At 41.8% G+C, this 22,812-nt stretch overlaps 1 protein-coding gene across 1 annotated transcript in view; it reads left to right on the top strand.

The window, feature by feature from the left end:
- Positions 1 to 22,812, top strand: part of LOC144532834 (attractin-like protein 1) — a 287,336-nt gene that overhangs the window by 162,368 nt on the left and 102,156 nt on the right. Inside the window, exon 27 of the mRNA XM_078273772.1 lies at positions 11,263 to 11,341. Coding sequence (XP_078129898.1) covers positions 11,263 to 11,341 — 79 coding nt within the window. The remainder of the gene's footprint in view (positions 1 to 11,262; positions 11,342 to 22,812) is intronic.

The raw sequence follows: 22,812 nt of genomic DNA, 5'->3' as shown, positions 1-22,812 counted from the left end.
TTTTTTTGTGATTGTTGTGGGCAAAAATCCTTGATTATGCAGCACGTTTTCTTAAAAAATGCGATGGAATATGCGTCATGTCTTCATCGGGGGGTTTGCAGCTTTTCGATGATGTTCACGTCGCGTAATCACGTCACTTCATAACGTTCCCATGGCAACAGGGGAAAATGGCTGCTCTTGTGTGAAGTAAACGCAACATTTTTCAACTTTCTGCTAAGATATATGGGACTTTTTTGCAACGAAAATGCGGGGGTTATGAAATCATGCAAGCCCCGCTTATTTTGCGCGGAAATCGGCAATTTATGCGGCGAAAGTGCTGCGTATTTGAAAAAAGAATAAATGATTATGCATTGAATTATGCAATCGCATAATCACGTTTTTCTGGAGGGACTGGTTTAGTTGTACTGATATTTGATACATTTATATTAGATTGTCACTACCATAAAGCCACCATAAGCAGTTGGGTTATGTTTATCATAAAACAGTTTGTAATAGTCATGTATTTATAATGCTGTTGGATCTCACCCATTACTCCTAACTAATTCACTACTATTATAAAAGTTTAAGGACCTGAATACCTTTTCCAGCAGAGAAAAAAAACACATTATATAACAAGGGCAGTAAGTAAACCAACACCACAGAAAAAAAGTCCTGTAGTCGTAGCACATAACCTTTTCTCACTGAGTCTGGTACCGTGCAGAAGAGCAGTGACTAACAAACACACGCACACAAACACCAAACTCTCCCGGCAAAACTCGCCGCTGTCCCCTACTGATGACATCATCCCTCTATGCTGGCCTAAAGGTCGCTGATGTCCGGAAGCCGGCCCTGGGCACAAAAATGGCTCACTTCCTCACATGGCTGCACAGTCTCACACACACACACACACACACACACACACACACACACACACACAAGCATGTACGCACATACACACTAATACAGGAAACAACGAGCGCATACACAATCACACAGATGAATACACACACTCAGACAAACACACACTTGTCCCGTGTCGTAATTGAGTGGCAGCATTTTGCCTGAAGACAGCAGACTTCATTCCAGACTTTCTCCCCAAAACACTCTCTCATTAGATCCATTGCCTGTCTGCACAGCGAGCTGGAGTCCCAGAAAAAGGACTGCTTTGTCTGGCTCTTTGGTTTTTAATGGACTAACAGAGATGGGAATCATTTTTACAATTAATAACACACAATGTAATCAATGTACACTAAAAGGTATTGACAAACAAACACACTTTGGCTCAAAGTTTTAGCTGTGTGGCATATTTACTGTGTAGTCCAGTCACACCTACTCTAACTGTATGTATAAACCCACCGTACACTACCTGCACAGCACCAAATGACAGACGGACAGACACACAAAGTTAGCATCTAGCTGGTGACCGTTAACTATGTGCTAATACGTTCACTGTGCTGTAAATAATGCAGCTTCAAGTAAACGCAAACGTATGTAAATATTATATCAGAAGCAAAATGCACCTAATTATCAAAAGTGAAAAGTACTCATCCGCATCAACAGCTCGGCCCTTTTCAAAGTTTTTCAATGCATGCAAGCATTTTAGTGTCCAGGTACATCTAAGTCTAATTATTCTATATACCGATGTTTAGTTCAAACGTGCGTCACATGCACCAGATTTAGTAAAACCAGTGCAGAAGAAGTGCTAGAGCTTAAATGGATGTAGTGGTCAAACTATTCAGTTCCGCAAAAGAAGTAACTCAAGACTGTACAACAGATCAACTTTATCCTTTTCTGTCTTGTCAGGATTTGTTTGTCCATGTACATACACTGTATACTAAAGGTTGTGTTATGAGCATATGTGCCAGTGGGTCTACATTGCATAGATGTGTGTGTTTGGGTATGTATATTGCTTTTGGCTCCACTGTGCTGATGTGGTCAGGAGGTATGTGTGTGTGTGTGTGTGTGTGTGTGTGTGTGTGTGTGTGTGTGTGTGTGTGTGTGTGTGTGTGTGTGTGTGTGTGTGTGTGTGTGTGTTGCCTATAGGCAGAAGGCACAGTGATGAGATGCAGTCTGGCACTGGGATGGAAGAGAAGAGGAAAAGATATGCAGCAAATATAGAAGGAAGTGGTTGAGATGATAGATTGGACATCTATCTGTATTGTCTATCAACTGATGTATCTGTCTGTCATCATCTAATGCGTTTGAAGGAAACATTATCTGGCCTGAATCATACGTTGTATTAACATAATAAAGAAACTTTTGCATTCACTGCATATCTGCTAACGTTGAACGTTCATACTGAACATATTGACAAAATGTTCACGGTCAATGTGTTTTCCTACAATATCCACTCCTAGCATCCAACGTGTGATTAACATTTTATAGTTAATGTATGTTACTTTACTGTAGGCAAATGAAAGCCCAGCGAAAGATTGTGCTCTGGGTTAAATATTGAAAAAGTCAACACTGACTTGAAGTTTCCTTTGTGTACATGGCTCCTTTATTGACATCATTTTACCGTTTTATCACAGTGCTGTAATGGCCCAGAGGACAAACATGGTCTAGGCCTACTTTGTGTTTTATTAAATATTTAGTTTTCTTTTTTTCAGAAAATTAACTGCTCAAAGTTTCTACCTCCTGTGTCTCCCTGATAAGCTGTGAAATTGCCTTCCACAAAGATTTGAAAAAGTTTAAAAGTCTCCCTTCCTCCCTCCATCCATCCCTCCTCATGTGTTCCATCTCATCTCAAAATGAAGGAGAGAAAAAAAGAAAATGGCCATAGTTAAACAGCATTCATGTCTCTCGCTCGCCACAGCCTCAAATGCTAATTGGAGACACTTCAGTTCAGCTCTGTCCAATTACTTCCAGCTCTCTCTCGCTTGATTAGCAATCAGTTCCTCTCTCGCTCATCCTCTCTCTCTTTCCCAAAACAGCAGAGAGGCTACTCGGCACTAAGTGGCTCATGAGACTCCCAGAGCTCGCCCACTTCATTTCAAAATGACCATCTCTATCAACGTCCTCTTCCACCAGGATTGTAGTCTGTTTGTTCAAAAATCTTTCATTTGTCTGCACTTTTTCAGGTTCAGGAGTTGCTTTGTTTGCTTAAACGTACAACCAAATTGGCACTAACACACACACAGGAGCAGGAGTGATGTGGAGTAAATTCTGACTTCCACAGCTCCTGTACGCATGACATTTTGCGCCCTTGTGTCTTGAAGAGCAGCATGCAGCACTAGAGCACACCTCTGTCTTTGCTTGTTACACACAGTGTTGGGGAGTAACTAGTCTCGCATTGCCAGCTCTATCTCCACAGCGCTGTGGAGTAAGGTCTGGCTACACCACAGATGCATTCTGGGATAGGAGAAAAAGAAAAAAAAACGCTCTACAACTTTACATACTGATACAACTTTATTGTCAGCCAGGGCTGAAATTCTTTTTGCATCCCCGAGTAGATCGTATAAAAAAAGAGGACATAAACATACATACAGACATACATAAGATGAATAACACCAAATGACATACATGAAACATTACCACAAATGGCATAAACACCCAAGTAAGGAAACAAAGCATACATGTATAACAATATACACAGACAAGGTCATGGAGACTTGTAACCCTGAATAAATATTCCACTGGATTTAATGTAGCTGTTTTAACAATAGGATAGATTGATGTATGAAGGAGTTTTTAAGTCTGATGCAAATAAAAGAATGAACTCTAAAGCGTCTGTTTGAAGGCAGAAGCTGATATTCTCTGTGCAAAACATGTGAGGAGTCATTTGAAATATTCCTGTCCAGTCTGAGCATACTATTATTGTGAGCGTCCTAAAAGGAGTGTGCTACAGGTAGTAAACGCCATTAGCTCTTACTGCTGTAATGCTGTGTGAACTTCGTCCACAGCAGTCCCACCAATCTGTACCAAAACTTCCCAGTTAGAGAGGAAATGCCGTAAACATGTTCTTTGTACATTTTGACAATCATTCCCCAAAAGAAGCAGGCCTGCCTTACTGCACCATCAAAACTTTATGATATACATATATAACATATTCAGCGTGTAGCTTACTAGCTCGAAGTTTGTTGTTGTTTCCCGAAGGAAAAGAGTTTGAGAACAACACCACATACAATCAAAATTTTAGTGATTTTAAGGGGGTTGCATCCAAATATACACTTTTCGGTAAATAAATCGTATATGTAGAACATAACATTTCATCCTGTTGCTTTGCATCTTTCTGCCGTGCAAGAATGCCTTCTTTTGGAATATTTCTAGACAGTCCGGATCAGCAAACCTGTTGGGATTCATTTAAGTTCAACAGTATCATCTTTCAGACAGGCTCCATTCATTTGGGAACTGGCAAAAACTTCGGTTTCATCGTGGCTTCATCGGGGGGTTTGCAGCTTTTAGATGATGTTCACGTCGCGTAATTACGTCACTTCATAACGTTCCCATGGCAACAGGGGAAAATGGCTGCTCTTGTGTGAAGTAAACGCAACATTTTTCAACTTTCTGCTAAGATATATGGGACTTTTTTGCAACGAAAATGCGGGGGTTATGAAATCATGCAAGCCCCGCATATTTTGCGCGGAAATCGGCAATTTATGCGGCGCATAAATATGCGGACTTTGGCTGATTATGCATTGAATTATGCGATCGCATAATCCCGTTTTTCTGGAGGGACTGACAAACATGTCGACTGCACCAGCAGCTGCTAGTTTCAGTCATTAGAAGCTTTGGCTTTAAAAACTTCATACAACAAGGCCCAAACAAAAAAAAAGCGCTGAATGCAAAATATGTGGATTTGAGACTTGACTTGTACTCTACTGTAGCTCAAAGACTTATGAGCATCTCTGGCAGCCTTATGGGGTGGGATAGCAATGAGTTTATTAGGATGTTCACATATGTGTAAAGTAGCCATCTGGTACACGGAACTTCAGCTCACTTAATTCACATCCTCATTTGCTGAAGTGAAAAACGCAAGGATAGGGTGCTTTTTGGCTTTTTCCCTTTCCTTTATTGTCTTATATATCTTTTTTGTGCATGTTATAGGTTTACAAAGTGAAAAAGCCCAAAGTCCCCCCCAAAGGGACTTACCATCTCCAACAGAAAACACTGTTCACAAACTGCTCCAAACAGCTCTATTGTAGTCCAGCCTTTACTTCAGAGACAAACGTGGTCACTTTGGAACACACGTCATAATGCTCACCTAGCTGCTAGCATGGCACGCCCTCATACTCTGCTTCTGACTGGCTAGTAGTCCTTACCTAGGTACTGTCAGGGCACACCCTCATACTCTGCTTCTGACTGGCTAGTAGTCCTTACCTAGGTACTGTCAGGGCACGCCCTCATACTCTGCTTCTGACTGGCTAGTAGTCCTTACCTAGGTACTGTCAGGGCACGCCCTCATACTCTGCTTCTGACTGGCTAGTAGTCCTTACCTAGGTACTGCACATGTGATCCCTCTCAGGACGAGAGGCCTCAGTTCGGCCTGTCTGTACACTGAGACTTGATTTGCTGCTTGTGCAGATGGAAAGCTGTTTCCGATTGTGAGCTATCTGTGGCTCATGTTCAACGAATAGCTTATTGATTTTTCACTCTGCCCGCTGTGGTTCAGATGTGTCATTGTGTTCTCCTGCGCGTGTGTGTGTGTGTGTGTGTGTGTGTGTGTGTGTGTGTGTGTGTGTGTGTGTGTGTGTGTGTGTGTGTGTTAGCTATGCTTTTGGATGCTTGCTGTTGCTTGTTTAAACCAAGCCACACCACTTAAAAGAGCAGGGACACTATCATGCACACGCTCTCAGAGGGACCCAGACACATTCTTACCCGTAATCTCTGGCTGTTTAATCAGTTCGATTGCTATTACCTGTGGCTGTACAGTCTTAAACCCAAACCTATCAAGAGGCTCAGTGGAGTGTGAACAAACCCACAGGACTCCCAGCCTCCCAGCCTCCCCTCCTCCCCCTTATCCTTCCCCCTAATGCCTTGGTAATAGCGACAATTAGCCACTCCGCCCCATTGGTTAGATGGCTAAGCTCGGGCCCTGTGGCCCTTTAATGGTGAGCTGAGGTAATACAGACTGAATGGGGAATCTTGGGCCTGATTGGATTTGAATCCTTGCCAGTGGAGGGTTTTTAAAAGGTACATTTTGAAAATGGAAAATCATTGCGACGGAGTTACTGAGTGTATTTGTCTTGGCTTGAATTGTTCCAGGGAATATGCAGTGTAGTGGCTGTTCCTGGTCTATCTGGTGTCTGTTCTGGTTAACCCGTGAAAATGAGGTGTGGTAATAGCATGAGTAATTGGAACTATTTTGACACAATTTTTTTCTTTTCAAAAGATGATGAATGTAATTGCAAAATGATGTATAATTAGTTTTCAACTTTAGCTGTCGGTAACAGTGCTGCCGACCAAATCAGAAACCTGTGCACAAAGATAGACTTTAGGAATACGTCAACCTGAAAATGATCATTTGTATATCAATTACTCACCAAGTGTTGCCTTGAATTCTTTTTCAAAATCTTTTTTGGATTCTTTGTTCACCATTGAGGCATGCAAGAAAAAAAGAATGTTTTGACTTTAAGAATTTAAGGTAACACGGGGAAAGTAATTGATATACAAATGATTATTTTGTGGGTGAAGTATTCCTTTAAGTGCCATGACCAACAACTGAAACTCTCCTCTTGATCGCTTTATGTATTTATGGTTTCCAATTAGGGCTGCACGATATATATTATGACTGATGTTGCGATTACGATATGATTCATGATATTGGATATTCATTTTTGTATTTATTCTCATTTTCATTGAAAAAAATAAACAATATATATATACATAAAAATGATTGAAGTGTGATTTGTTTGCGAGTATCTGTATCAAACCAAGATTTTTTCCTGTAGTCTGTAGGATATGATTTGTAGGCCAGGACGTCCCTGCAGCACCACGATACTTTATTTTAGAAAGGTTTGACACATATTTGGATATTGCACTAGTTCATATTGCGATTTTGATAAAATTGCGATTAATTGTGCAGCCTTATTTACAATCCTCCGCTGAGATTTTGGCCATTTGTGGCAAAGGATCAAACGGGGTTGAACCATTTCTGTAAAGTGTACATATTTATCTTGTCCGGGGGGTTTCAAGTCTATTGAATGAAAACTTATCACATCATCTTGAAAAAGTCAGAAGTCGGGAGTCTTAAAACTGGATGGTTTTCATCTAGTAGCAGCAATGAGCATGTTGTCCTCCTGACCGGGGGGAGATTTCCTGGTTGTGATGTGCCTGAGTGCAGCTGAGAGGTCGGCTATAGACAGAAAAAAACTGACCGCAGCCTCCGCTCTGAGAATGTCACGCTCATTACAGCACTAATACCATTAACAATGCTGTCATCCTCACATAGAGACACAGGGGGACACATTACACACACACACACACACACACACACACACACACACACACACACACACACACACACACACACACACACACACACACACAGTACCCTTTACAATGCTGTCATCCTCACATACAGACACAAGGGGACACATTACACACACACACACACACACACACACACACACACACACACACACACACACACACACACACACACACACACACACACACACAGATAGTATCCTTTACAATGCTGTCATCCTCACATAGAAACATAAGGGGACACATCACATACACACACACACACACACACACACACACTCACAACTAGATGAAGAGGACGATTGTTTTTAAGCTGCTGTCCTCAGCAGTTTCTCCGGGGCTTCCTGTTGTTAAGTCTTTGGGCGCGCTTGTTTTGAGTTCTTGTCAGAAGTTCTGGTTGAGAGAGGAGCTTTGTGTTTGGCCGGATAACTTTGCCCTCCAGACATTGAACTTTCAGGCTGAGAGTGTGTATGTGTGTGTACATGAGACCTTGTTCTTTGTTAGAGAGCATCATGTCGCTCGTTGACCTCTCGCTGTCCTGAAATCCCCAGCTGCCTGTGGTCACCGCGGTTTTGTATCTCGCCACAAATCTTCCGAGAATGTTTCTCTCCTTTGTCGTCTTTGCTCTCCGGAAACTGGAGCTGGAGGATAGTAAACAAGTTTGAAGATGCTGCTCTGTGATAGTATTGTGGTTCTGTAATTTCCTTTTTTCCTTTTTGCGCTTGAAGGTTTTGTTTTTTAAGGACAACTACAAAGAGTAGTACAAGCATAAAATACATGTTTTCAAATTGTTGTTCTCTACAGATTCTGGACCCTGAATTGAGTTACACAATTGAAGAAATTGCCCAATGATTGAGAAAACATGGCGGACGCAGACATGCACGCATGTAGCCTGTCAGGTGCTACGTGTTGTTTGTGCTGTTTGTCTAAACCATCAAAGACCAAACTTTCACTACATCACTGGATCATAGTTCCATACGTTGTTGCGCTGTTGTTGCTGTCTGTGCAACATCGCTTTAAAAAAGAAAACACCTGTGTTGGCAGTAGCCAACACCTGCTGTATTCCAAACTCAACAACAATGGATACGCAAAGGTGTCAACTCTCCTCAACAACTTGCTCGTAGCCAATGCTGGGCCCGTACTACCGCTGCCCTACACTCCCCTGGCGCTGCCAGAGCAGCCTCCGTTCGGTACTCGATCAATGGCCTATTTCCACTCACCCCCTGTGCTGCCGTGGCTGTTGGCCCTGGGCTGCGGGCTGGGATGGAGTCTTCTGGGGTGGCGTTGGCCGCTGGCTCGGAGCGTCAGCAGCGGAGGGCTGTGTCAAGCGCGACGGACTTCGGCGGCAGTGTTGGGGGGGGTCATCTCGTTGCAGGAGCGGAATACTGGCATCTCCAGTGGTAAGTCCCGAAACATACCGGACCGTCGTGATGTAGACCTAAAATTACCTATGCCTTCAATCAGATCTCGGAATCCCGTGATGAAAAAACACCGCAGCACAAAGTTTTTCCAAACGCCGAATCAGGCTTGAACTGTGTGGGACCCTCGATGCAAAGCTAAAGGGTTGTTTGGTGGGCATCTAAATATTCGGAGTATGGCAACCAAACGCGAACAACAGGAAAACTTGCTTGTAAATTCTGACAGACTGACAGAGACTTGGTTAACTCGTTCCTCCTCGGAGGCCCTTATTGCCATGCCAGGATATGATGTTTTTAGGAAAGACAGAGATCATGGGAGGGGAGGGGGAGTTTTATTATACATGAAAAGTACTATTAAATGCAAACCAATTTGAATGGCATAGGGAATCTGATATCGAATGTGTTGGTGTTAACATTTCACTTTCAGCTGAAATGGCATTTACTTTCATCTGTCTATATCGAAAACCCTCAGCAAAGCTTGAGTTTTATGATTAGTTAAAAAATCTCCTTCATAATTTGGATTTTAACAAAGAGGTCATATTGATGGGGGACTTTAATGTCAATTGGAGTGATTAGGCTGGAAGGAAAAAGCTTAAAAACATTACAGACTATTTTAATCTTACACAGCTCATTGATCAACCCACATTTATTGGTCTGAAACCAATAAAATAATGGTTTAGAAATGTACAGAAACATATTGTCAAAAGGACAACTACAAAGGACATTATAAACATTGAAACATGTTATTAACATTCATGTTTTTTCTTTCATTATTATTTTTCTTCCGTTCCCTTTATTTCTTGACAACAGTAGCCTCTGTTGGTTGTAATTATTGGCTTGTAGACATTACATTACATGTCATTTAGCTGATGCTTTTATCCAAAGTGACTTACGATTGATTATGTCAGAGGCTGCATGCCCTCTGCCATAATCAATTGTAAGTCGCGGTTAAGTAACTTGCTCAGGGACACTTTGGTTGATGTATCGCAGTGGGAATTAAACCCAGATCTCCCACACCAAAGGCATGTGTCATGTCCACTGCGCCATCACCACCCACGATGTAGAAGTACGCAAAATGGAGTCTGAAGCAGTGGCTGCTAACCTTATTGACTTGTGCACCATTAAAGGTCCCATGGCATGAAAATTTCACTTTATGAGGTTTTATAACATTAATGTGAGTTCCCCCAGCCTGCCTATGGTCCCCCCCCCCGTGGCTAGAAATGGTGATAGGTGTAAACCGAGCCCTGGGTATCCTGCTCTGCCTTTGAGAAAATGAAAGCTCAGATGGGCCGATCTGGAATCTTCCCCTTATGACATCATAAGGGGAAAGGTTACCTCCCCTTTCTCTGCTTTGCCCGCCCAGATACAGTATTAGGGGACCACTAAGGCCTATATAAAAGAGACTTCAGATACAGTATTAGGGGACCACTAAGGTCTATATAAAAGCCTCCAAAGAGCACCATGTCATGGGACCTTTAAAAGGTTGAATGTTTCTAGAAGTAGTGAGCAATAGCAACATTTTTTCTTTTCCCTTCTCAGACTTTGGTTGCATAAGATAGTACTAGAGAAGAGAAGGAGTAAAACTGTCAAATATTTACCAAGAAAACAGAAGAGTCCAACAAATCAAAGATAGTTTTTCGTAGCGGAAATGTGGCTGATAACACAAGTCTTTTTTTCATATAGTGGTGTCTGTATTCATTTACCACTACAGTAAGTACACGGTGTATCCCACGGTGTATTTTCACTGGGTCTTTAAAGCGTTATTGTGTAACTTTGTTATAATAATGAACGTCCGTTACATTCATGGATGATTCAATGAGTTCCATACAACTCTCTCTGTATTTCTCAGTATGACTATGTTCAGAAGATTGTGGCGTCCGGTGACTTTCCCGCACAGAAGCTCGAGTGAAGATAATGACCTCTTCTGAAGAGTCCATCATGTTTTTTTAATCCTCCGTGTCCTCCTTGGCTACTAGCAACTGTCTGGAGGAGGGCGGGGTTTGAAGCGTAATCACCGAATGCATATATTATGTGGCAGCGCCCACAGAATAGTTGTCATTACTAGAATTCCTCATGGGGGAGACATAAACTGTTTTGAACCAGGACATTCAGTAGGCTATTTGGACCAAACAGCTCATGAAAAAGAAGGGGTGACAGATGCAGTGGCTACAGCATATTATTTCAATGTGTCAGATACATATTGAATCAACATTTAGGTGTTAAGTATAGTTATCAGATGGCTGATTCCCAATATTAGAGGACTGCTTCTGAGGCTGTAATGAAATCCGAAATATGGACGTGAGCCCACATTAGAAGCAGATGAATCCACTTCGGCTGGTTGCACCATCTTATTTTTGCATACTTTCATGCAAAACTAAGGATTCATTGGTTTTTGATTGATTTATTGACTAACCCCGTGTCTCTGTCCTCTCTCCAGCTGTTTCCTGTCTCTGTTACTGGTCGCGGCTGTGGTTTGGAAAGTCAAACAGACCTGCTGGGCCTCACGACGTAGAGAGGTAGGACACATTATGGTCATCATCTCGCGTTTGCTTGTATGTTTGTGTATGTTTTTTTTTTCCCCAGTGTATCAGCGTGTTATAGTGGTGTCAAGCTGTGTGCACATGCTTCACTCTGCTACACATGAGCTGTTAGATGTAGCTGCCACGTCGAATATGAAAGTGAATACACACTGACGCATCCCCCTCACCCACAGTTGTGAAGGTTGGGTTAATGTCACCGGTCCTGAAGGAAGAAAAAGATCTCTCCGCTTAACGAGCGTTGCCGTGACGATAAACAAGGCCATCCCCCTTAATTAGTGCTCCTCATGAACCAATTAACTCAGACGAAGTGATGCTAAACAAAGTGGAATGGAGTGATATGTCACTTAAAGCCTCAACAGATGCGGCATCATTTCATATTTGAAATGATGCCGCATCTAACCCCCCCCACACACACAAACACACACACACACACACACACACAAGCCTGTGACTTGTTTTGTATCTATTCTCTTCTCAGTAATACCCCCCAGGTCGCTTTCTCACTCGTTTTTATGCGTTTCTTTCTGTGTTTTGTGTTGGAGTCATCAGGGAGGAATCGGTGTTGCTTGTGAGCAGCGATGATAATAGTCTGTTTTTATTGGTGTAATCCACACACACACACTCCACGGGGAACTATCGCGCTTAAATACACTTGTTGGTTTCTGGTCGCCCTTCTGCCACGGCGGCTGTTCTGCCATTATACAGAAAACGCTGCTGCTTTCATGTGCAAATTAAGTTGTTGTGATGTTGCTGACATGTTATGTTACTTTTATGGTCTTTCAAAGAGAATCCGCTTTAATAAGGAGGATTTGTCATCTTCGTCAATTTTCTGCACTCAGTGAGATGAGTTGACGTCACTTTTTGTCACTGCGGTTGTTGTCTTCACTGCCTGGCATGTATGAGACATAAAAGAAATTAAGGAAACAGTTGTGTCGAGTAAGGCGCAATGATTTTAGTATTTACATTTTGAGTGTTTGTGTTTAGCTACAAATTCCTCAAATTCACTTGCAACCCAGCATTTTGTATAGCAGATTTTGTGGTTATATGTTTTTCTTTATCAATCAAAACACTTTTACTTACTTTTTAAATTGTTTTTCTTTTGGATTCTGATAAAATCGTACCGACTTAAAGTCTACACCTACCAAAACATGGTATTTTAAGCTGCTTTAATCAATATTTTTTATATTGACCATGGAGCAAATGACTACGTGTGAAAAAGTGACAAACCCAAAGAGAATTACCTGGACTCTTTCGTGCCCCTTCAGCACCACGGAGAAGAAGCATCTTTTGGCCCATTGCTTTGTTTTTACGGCTCACGGTTTCACTGTTGTGTTTCAATCTCACCGCTCTCATCAGGCAGCTGTTTTCAGTGAAAAAAAGCTCTAAATACCCACTGCACACCCCCTGCAAATAGATGGTGAACATAACAGCATTAACACGCTAGATAGGCAGATATTTCCTCGAGCAGTCAGAGACCAAAACAAAGCTATAAGCAGAGTGAATGTTGGACTTGGACAGAAATACATCTACACATGTGTTTCTTTGTGTCAGCTTGACAAGTTAATTGGCAACGTACACCATATTAATTATAAGGTGATACCATACCCTAAGGCCGGCTACACACTGCCTGCGTGGCGTGAGCGTGTCAGCTGCGTGGCGTGTCCGTTCTTGTTTCGGCTCCCATGTTAACAGGTTAGAGCTTGCACACTGCCTGCACGTCTCAACTGCCTGCACGTCTGTAAATACATATTAATAAATGACATTTTGATGTTTGAAACTCTCTAGGTTTTGACATAAATGCAGATATAAATGTCATTTAAAAAATATTATAAATAAATATTGCACATGTCAATACAGAACAAAATATTCTGTAGCCTATTTTGCCGTCAATACTGCCAACGTTGTCTTTGCTGTAATCAAATCAGTATATATTTATGTTTAACATGGTATTTCATTTCATCAATGGGAAACATACATGTGTACAGACAAGGCTAGCAGCAGCAGCGCCGCATCAGACACGTTTCTGGTGTGCAAAGACATAGAAACATCCACGCAGCTGACACGCAACAGAAACGCCATGCTCACGCCACGCAGCCAGTGTGTAGCTGTGGTTAAAAAATAAAAAATACTTGAATACAGGTTTACACAAAAATATACAAAAATAATGAGCCTGGTATAAAGGTCATACATGTGAGAGTAAAAGTGACTCTTGTGTTTTTATCTCAACATTTTTATTCACTTCTTTGTATTAGTGCACGCAGGTGTGTACGTTATGTTTCCAGTGCAGTGATTGATACTTGTACTGTGATGTGTGTTTAGCCACCTATGACCTGACTTGCACAGTGTTTGTTTAGCCTTGTTTCCCCCAGTGTGAGGAGCAGTGTACCGGCTCCTGGCAGGCCGGCCGACACTCAGCTATATTATTTATGAGAGTCAGTTTCATATCACAGCAGAACCGCAATGCTGCATTTACTGCGCTGTTGGTTTATTTACCCAGATTCCCTGCTATTTCTCTGCGCCAGTCTCTCCCTCTCTAAGGGCTTCTTTTTTTTATTACCATCTCTCACTTTAGATAACGGAGGATCTAATAAATGGAAACCTCTGCCTTCAAGGGAGAAATCATCACTGTGGGAACTCTCAATTGAACTTCACTTTCTTCCCATCTTCATCTACAGTTAATGTCCTATGTTGCTTTTTTTTAATCACACAATTAATTAGTCTGGAATGGCACAAAGGAAGCCAATGGAATGCCCTCATAGTGTGATCTCTCACTTTAGGGGAGCTCGACCAGTAGCTGATTAAAGAAAAAAAGAGAAAACATTTCACAGATTTTACTGAGCAATGGTACTCAGCCAACCTTACAGGGGGAAACCATGACATTTCAAAAAGGCATTTAGTTCATTTTCTTCACCACTCTGATGTTAGATTACAGGAAATGTCTTGAAATGTCATCACTGAAACCAACTGCTGTAAGCAAGTAAGCCACAATGCAAATTATGTTAATGAGCCAGGCGTCAGCAGAGAAGCCCTTTCGCTATAACAGGAACGCGTCCTGTTGCGGGCAAAAAGCAGACAAATGACCCAAATGTCAGATGATGTGTCTTAAATTGGTCTTTATATTCACACAAGCTTTTCTCTTGGCTGCATGGGAATTAAAACTAGTTTTATCAACTGGCTGTGGAACAAGATGATACAAATGTTGGAATTAGAAACAAGGAGGAGGAGAGGAAGAGTAGAGCCAGACTGATATTTTTTCTTTTTTTTTTTCTTTTTAGTCAGATATGGTTCACAATTTCCTGTTGAAAACACTTGGTTTTCAGTGTGCTTATCATCTGTGACTGTCCCCACTATGCAATACACACAACACGTCCTCATGCTAATGTGAGTTTAAACCGCCTGCGAGCTTCTCCTGACTATACGGTAATTCCTCTACTATGCGACAGTAACCTATTTTTACAAAAACGGCTGCTACGGAGCTATAACGTGAGGTACAAGGTAATGGAGCCTTTTATACATTGTCGTGTTTCTTTAGAAATAAACAATGGACAAATAGAGTCTTTAAACGCTTCAGATTTTTTCACTGTCAAAGTGACGCCAAAATGAATGGCAGTCAATGGAATGCTAACGGGAGGTGATGGCTTGTTAGCCTAGAACCTCCCCGTAGGAGGTATGCTTTCCGGATGCTCGCTTACCCCCTTGTATTGGTAATTTTAGGAACTGTTTATAGATGAAGATAGACAAATGGACAGACCCGAAACTAAAAGACGGACTGCTAGTCTCGGAAACAGTGGAGGAAAATCCACATTGGAGACCATCCTCTAGGGCTGCACGATTATGGCCAAAATGATAATCACAATTATTTTGATCAATATATTGATCATGATTAATTATCACGATTATTTGTTGATTTTAACCAAAACTAATTGTATTGTCACATAGGCTGATTATAACTGCTTTCACATCCATATTGTGCTACATTCCTCCTTTGTTGAAGGATACTATGAAGTGAAGTACAAGTATACTATGAAGGAGTATGCCATTTCAGCTGTTGTGCGACCGCTTTCCAAACATGCGTGTTTGCCGTGAAAAGATACAGGCAATGATAGACAATTTTCTGTTCACGTTAACGGGGCATGTTAAAATCCGGTGCCCGGTATGTACCGGACGAAATAGCAACGCGGATTACGGTGCCACGTAAATGTCTGCGTTGCGCTCTGATGCTGCATGTCACGCTAGTAAACACTAATAACACGTTACACAGCAGCTAACGTTAGCGTACCGTTAGCTACAGTAGTAACTGGATTAAACACGGCTAAAATGCTAACAGTTAAACGGTGTAGTGTGACTGTATTTCACTGTAGAGGATTCCAACAGCGGGACGTACAACAGCCTGCCGCTAAAGCTGTGAGCTAAAAGACTCAAACTAGCACTGGTCACTGATGTTGTCTGAAAAACAACACAGACAGGACACAATGTTGTGTTTACTGGTAAACTGCTATCTGTTGTGGAATTTTCCTCTGTGACTGTCTACATCTAAACTAAGCTGCGCGGTGCAGGGAACAACTCTGATTGGCTCATGGAGGCACGTGATCAGAGAGTGGTTTACGGAGCTTTGGGAAAAAAAACCTTTGATACAGAGAGTTCTATGAACTGAATGAAGCGTTTTAAATATCGCTCCATCACGTGAATTTGATCGTGGGAAGCCCAAATCGTGATCGTGATTAAAATTGGATTAATTGTGCAGCCCTACCATCCTCTATCCTTTAACACCACTGGCTCACAACAACACATGTTTACATTTTTCTGTCAAGTGTCCTCCTGTAGCCACGAAAGCAATGAGTTTCTTTCTCACTTTAAAACTCTAGTTTTAGTTGCCTGAACTAAGCTCAACTGTAACCATGGATGTGGCCGATCACAAAATACTTCTAAAGAAAATGTCAAACTGCTGTTTTAGTTGTTCGAGGGACAAACAAATCAATTCTTGAAAAGTATTTCAAAATTGTTTCTATTGTTGGTTGTTTTACTTCAGAAGATAGAGCAAGTGAAGCTTATATCCTCAGACCTCTATTCACCCCCTTATCAGTTGTGATAGATGATCTACAGAGAGAGAGAGAGAGTAAGAGACACATACAGAGATAAAGTCTTTCATTTTCTAGCTTCATTGCCGCCTTGTAACAGAACTTTCGGTCCCAGTCTCAGCTCTGCAGCCTCACTTACCCCACGCCACCGAGCGAGAAATTAACAATGCTAATCAATGGAGCTGAATGCCGTGTTTTTACCATCTCCTTGTGTTGATGTATTTAGTGCTGGTCTGATTATTATGGAGATAAACTGCAGTTGTCAGGTGCCTCAGGGGCTCAGCGGAGAGATGGTCAATACAGCCAGATTTATCTAATGTATAGATATTCCATCCATCCATCTTCATCCGCTTATCCGGGGTCGGGTCGCGGGGGTAGCAGCTCCAGCAGGGGACCCCAAACTTCCCTTTCCCGGGCCACATTAACCAGCTCCGACTGGGGGATCCCGAGGCGTTCCCAGGCCAGGTTAGAGATATAATCCCTCCACCTAGTCCTGGGTCTCCCCCGAGGCCTCCTCCCAGCTGGACGTGCCTGGAACACCTCCCTAGGGAGGCGCCCAGGGGGCATCCTTACCAGATGCCCGAACCACCTCAACTTATAGATATTGTTATTGTAATATCCAGGAGCGGTTATTACCGACCAGTTTGTGTGTTTTCAAATAGGGATTGTGTGCAGCTTTTTTCCGTAACTCCAAATGCTGCACAATGTATTGCATTTTTACCTCTTTTATGAAAAGATTGCCCACAATAACCTAATTGCAAACGGCTGTCATATCAGATCTTTGTGCAGTTGAATGTAAACTGTGTGGTTCTTGGTAGGTGGGATTATTATGCCCTTACCAAGCAGTAGCGAATGCCATATGCATCCCATTGATGTAATTTTAGCCAACATAGAAGCTGCAGTAGCAAAACTGTAGCTCAGTTGTTTTTCCAACCCAGGAACAACCATTAATGAGCCATTAATGAGGAATTATGTTCATATTGGAGTTTTAAAACGGTTGGTTTCACAGAATCCTCCAACAGTTAACGTTACGTTTCCCACTCAGCTGCACATATTTAAGGTTTGTACGTATATGACATGAACGTGGCAATAGATGTGACTACAGCTGCTTCAAAGGCTAGGAGAGTTTTGAGACAAAACAAACTATCAATGCACAATCTCACTGGTGGTCTGTTTCACAGTTTATTTGCAAAGTCTCTTAATAACGTCACGTTAAAATATAAAAGAATATTTGTGCTGACACATCACAGTTCTAAAATATGTAAGTGTCAATAATCGTTCTGTCTGGTTATAATATTATAAAGTGAAGTATCAGGTCTTCGCTGCTCTCGCTCCTCTCCGACTCCAGAGAGCTGGTCTAGTGGGGGAACCACAGCAGAAGGGGAAAAAGGGATCTGCTCACTGTTAATTATGGTTCACAACTAGGCACAAGACTACAGAGAAAACTGGGTATTAATAGAACAACAGCTTTATGTTAATTGCTTTTTTTTCTCCCCCGTACTTCTTTTTATAACCAACAATCACTTTTGGATACGAGATCAAACAATCAAAGCTACTTTGAAATTCTAATTCTGATGCGCAGAGACAGGCTGCACAAGATGTCTCTGGTTTTTCCATAATAGGGTTGCCCCTCTGAAGACTGTGTGTCTGTGTGTATGTGTGTGTGTGTGTGTGTGTGTGTGTGTGTGTTGTGGGGTTGCATTTTGACTTCCAACACATCTTCTATCGCCTCTCGGCCATATAAATAAGTCAATAGACATATGGGAAAGCTGTAAGGACAGCCAACCAGAAGGACAAGATTGAGGTCCTCTCCTCCCCGTTGACTTCTAAGATACATTTTTGATCATTGTCTTCTCCCCTATTGAATCTGTCATGTCAAATAACTAATTAAAACTCAAAACCAACTTGTTATGGCATTGTCAGATCTTTGTTTTATAAATCTGAATATTTGTATGGAAGACCCCCCACAGTATTAAACCTTAAAGCTTCAGTCTGATGAAAACCAAGCCCTGCTATAGTGGTCCCTCAGTACAAACACATTTAATATCACAACACACTTTAGTATGGGGCCCTGTGTATTTGGATCCTATATCCTTGATGTTTGTGCCTTGGCTATAATATATGTTTCTTGTTTTTTCGTGCATTTTTATTTGATAGGACAGCTGAAGACATGAAAGGGGGGAATAACATGCAGCAAAGGGCTGCAGGTCAGAGTTGAACCTGGGGCCGCTGCATTGAGGAGTAAACCTCTATATATGGGCGCCCGCTCTACCAACTGAGCTATCTGGGCGCCCCTGTAATAAATGTTTTGACCTTATAGGCCACCGTACAGTACCCTTCCACTGAATTCAAAATGCAAGATGGAAGTCTGCTCATCAAAAGACTTATCAAAGACTTACAGACTAGCGTAAAGGGATAGTTGGGATTTTGTGAAGTGGGGTTGTGAGGAACATACCCATAGTCAGTATTAGCTACAGTAGAATCACTGCTGGGTGTGGTTACAGGTACACCCCCCCACCCCACCCCAGTTTTAGCGAAGCAGGCAAGAGTACCGACGCAGAAGCTTAGCAATGTCCTGCTGTGGTTTACCAATTACCTCATACAACCCCACTTCCAAAAATCCCAACTATCCCTTTTGTATGTGTTCTTATAATTGCTGCTTTTTCCTTTCTTTGGATAATACTTAATAAATGTACCTCAGGAGTTGCTGGTCTTCTGCTGCCTTGATTGGTTTGGTTGTCATTGTCATTGTGTTAGTGTGTGTGACTTTGCTGTTTTAAAAGTGTTAGGAAAACTAAAAAAACTAACCAATCAAGGCAGCCCTAGACCAGCAACTGCTGTGTTCTGTGAGGTACAATTACTGTTTTTAACCACAGCGTACACTGAAACTGACTTGTTTGTGTCTAAAATGTGTTTAGCTGCTGCCCCCCGTCCACAGCAGTACATTGCGTAGCTTCCGCATCGGTACTCCTGCCTGCTTCTCCAAACCGGGGGGCGACGAACATCTACGGTAGCTAATACACTGACTATGGAGAAGTAGCTCATACAACCACACTTTAATAAATCCCAACTACCCCTTTACCAGTAGGCTGAAAAGCAGCGTTGCACTGCCCTCTCTGGTTGAATGTGTCGAGCCTGTTTCACCTTTGTATCGTTTTACCTGCAACCACACCCAGCAGTGATGTCACGGTGTACTGACACAAGCTTGAGTGCACTTCTACATCACTGCAGCAAGCTCCTAACTGAAAACATCGGAGGTCAGCAAAAAATTAGATATTCAGCTGCTTGTTCTTTGATGGGAGCTGATGCTGTTACACATTTATTTACATGTGTTATGTTTATAGACACAGCCGTAAAGAAGACCTATATGATAACTTTAACCTCAGAATATGTAATAAATATGTCAATTCAACACAAATGAATATGGTCCAAAAAACAACAATCAGGCCGTCAACATAAATATCCATTGTAACACAAGGCAAAGTTATTTATTGAACTCTTTTAAAAAAAAAAAAGCCCAAAAACTGTCGACCAAAGTCCTTTTTACAGAGAAGTGAAAGATACAATCATATAAATAAAATAAAAGAAAACAAAAGACAGAAAGAAACATGCCTACGAAAATACAACAGGAATATGGCACAGACCACCACTGAATTGAAAAGACAAAATATGATGGATATTTGAGAGGCTCCCAAGTTCTTGTTATTAACCGCCTCGCAGATGATAAACACTAAAACTTCTGTGTACTCCCCGTCCATCTGTCTCTCTATAAAACTTTGTTTCTTGTTTGTTTATTTATCTGCTTGCTGGAGCATTTTTTATATTCACAACATCACAGACAGGTGTTGCCACAGTTCCTCATCGATAAGTTAGAGCTACGCGATCAAGATATTTCTGACCAAATACCTTGATGTCAATATTGCAGCGATATTCTAGGGTTGACTATAAGTGCTCATGGTGTATTTACACAATGAGTTTTTTTTGATAAATAATCATCAGTATCGTGGCTTTAATGACTAAGTGGGTAAAGGCAAATAACAGAACAACTAGAACAGTCTGGTGTGTTCAGAAAATGGCATCACTTTACTGTAATGCAGCCTTTAAAACCAGGAAAAGACAAGACTACGATGTTACGATATCTAAATTCAAGACGATATCTAGTCTCATATATCGATATAGTCTCGCGTTGCCAGACCTCCCTCCACAGCGCTGCGGAGGAGGGTCTGGCTAGTCCACACAACATTCCGGGATAGGAGAAAAAAATGTTATTTCTTTATTGGCATTTCTTTAAACCAATCACAATCGTCTTGGGTGTCGCTAGGCACTGGACTGCAAAACGGGAAGGAACTTGTTTTGGTGGCACATGTGTACGTTCAAAGGTTGTTTTGGTCGTTCAACAGAAAACTCAGATTGGACAGATAGTCTAGCTAGCTGTCTGGATTTACCCTGCAGAGATCTGAGGAGCAGTTAACCACAGTCCTCAGAAATCCACCGGAGATTAAAATGCTAACACAAAATAAGCGGAAGATAACGGGCATCCGGCCAAAATGAGGGACTTCTGGCGGCACCTGAACAATCCCGGAAATGAAACGTCATCGATATAGACTAATATCGATATGACATTGATATATTGCCCAGCCTTACAATAAGTTGTCCTAAAGATTTTTCAGCTCTTTGCACTGCAGCCAACCACAGCCAACTGCAGCCTCGCCCTCCTGAAGACTCAAGCCAGGCCTCACTCTGAGCGGATCACACTAATTGCTGTTAGCTGAAACAACTACTGATCTCTGCTGTCTTCACCGCTATTACAGCGGCTTCCCCTCTCACATTCATTTTCTTGAATTAGATGTTTGTGCTCCTCTTGCATGAGTCAATTAACATATTGTCATTTTTCTCCTACACTCATTACGGAATTACACTCGGAGATACTCTAGTCTGCATTACAGGAGGGTAAGAATTTGCAGTCTAATGAAGAGAGCTTGATTAAAATTTAAGTTTTAAGGCTGTTTTGTTTGTTTAGGACTTGCACGGCATCCAATAAGCTGGCTTGTGGAGCTAATTACGCTGCTGTAAATGGTTTCCTGAGGTCTTTTACGGTCTAATTTCAACTGCTAGATGAGGAGTAAAGGTGCTTAAGTTAATTTTAATGAAAGATTGTGTCAAACCCAAAGCCATTTATTAAGAATGTAAGTTGGCAATATTGTACATAGATACAGAAAGCAAACACCCATTCAAAAAAAAGAAGCATACATTACCCTGCGTCAGTAGCTTCATATTTTTCCAAATAAAGCCTTTTTTCTTAAAACTGTTATTGTGAGGTTTCCCTGAGTTCTACAGAGGTGTTGGGCTGTGATTGCTCAGTCCTTGGCTACCACACACTTTAATCTGCAGTTGGAGAGATTAGGATGTCTGGACCAGTGAATGCCAAAGCTTGTGTGTGTGTGTTTTTGGGTTTCTGCGTGTGTTGTTGATGCTGTACAGATGCGCTTGTGTGTCCCTTATTTGGCTGGCATTAATCGAGGTGACAAATTAGTAGAAAAGGTTTAATGTGGCCGAGCATGGCTGGGTGTCTGTGGATGGTTGCTGTGTAAACAAATCACAGGGACAAGACTGGAGCATGCGCACGCACGCACACGCACGCACACACACACACACACACACACACACACACACACACCACAACAAGCCACCATGCTACCTCTGCGACGAAATCTTTCTGTCTGGGAGTGATGGTTGTGTAACTAATGCTTGGTGAGTAGGGTTGGGTACCGAACCCAGTACTTTTACCGGTACCGACAGAATCACGTCGGTACTACCGAGTATTGGTTCACGTAAAATCAAACGGTGCCAAATTTCGGTACCTGAGAGTATCTGTCCTCTCTGCATGTTGTGGTCAAAACTTCACACAGACACCTTTCACTGTGATATAATATTAATGGCGAGCCAAAAGCGGTCGCGGTGCTGTTGACGTTACACTTCCTCTGAGCAGGCACAACAGTGGTTTCTGTGCCCTGGGGACTGACTGACAGGCTGAGGTTGCAAGGCAAGGCTTTATTTCTACAGCACCTTTCAGCAACAAGGCAATTCAAAGTGCTTTACATTGAACATTAAAGAGCAATTACAAACGGTCAGGATGAAAATAAAACTACAGTAATATACAAATACAAGAATAAAAATTCAATTTAATACGTAGTAGGGACGGGTTTGGGAGGAGAGAGGGAGGGGTTTTATTTTTGTTTAATTTCTTCTGTGTAAAATATTCTAAATAAATACCATAATGTTCAAAGTAAGTAGGTTTGGAATTCTTTTTACAACTGAAATAATTTTTTTTGTAGTTACATAGGGAAAGTACCGAAAAAAGTACCGTTG

This window comes from Sander vitreus, chromosome 17, assembly GCF_031162955.1.
Source record: "Sander vitreus isolate 19-12246 chromosome 17, sanVit1, whole genome shotgun sequence".
Classification (NCBI taxonomy): domain Eukaryota; kingdom Metazoa; phylum Chordata; class Actinopteri; order Perciformes; family Percidae; genus Sander; species Sander vitreus.
This window is presented reverse-complemented; position numbering and strand designations above follow the sequence as displayed.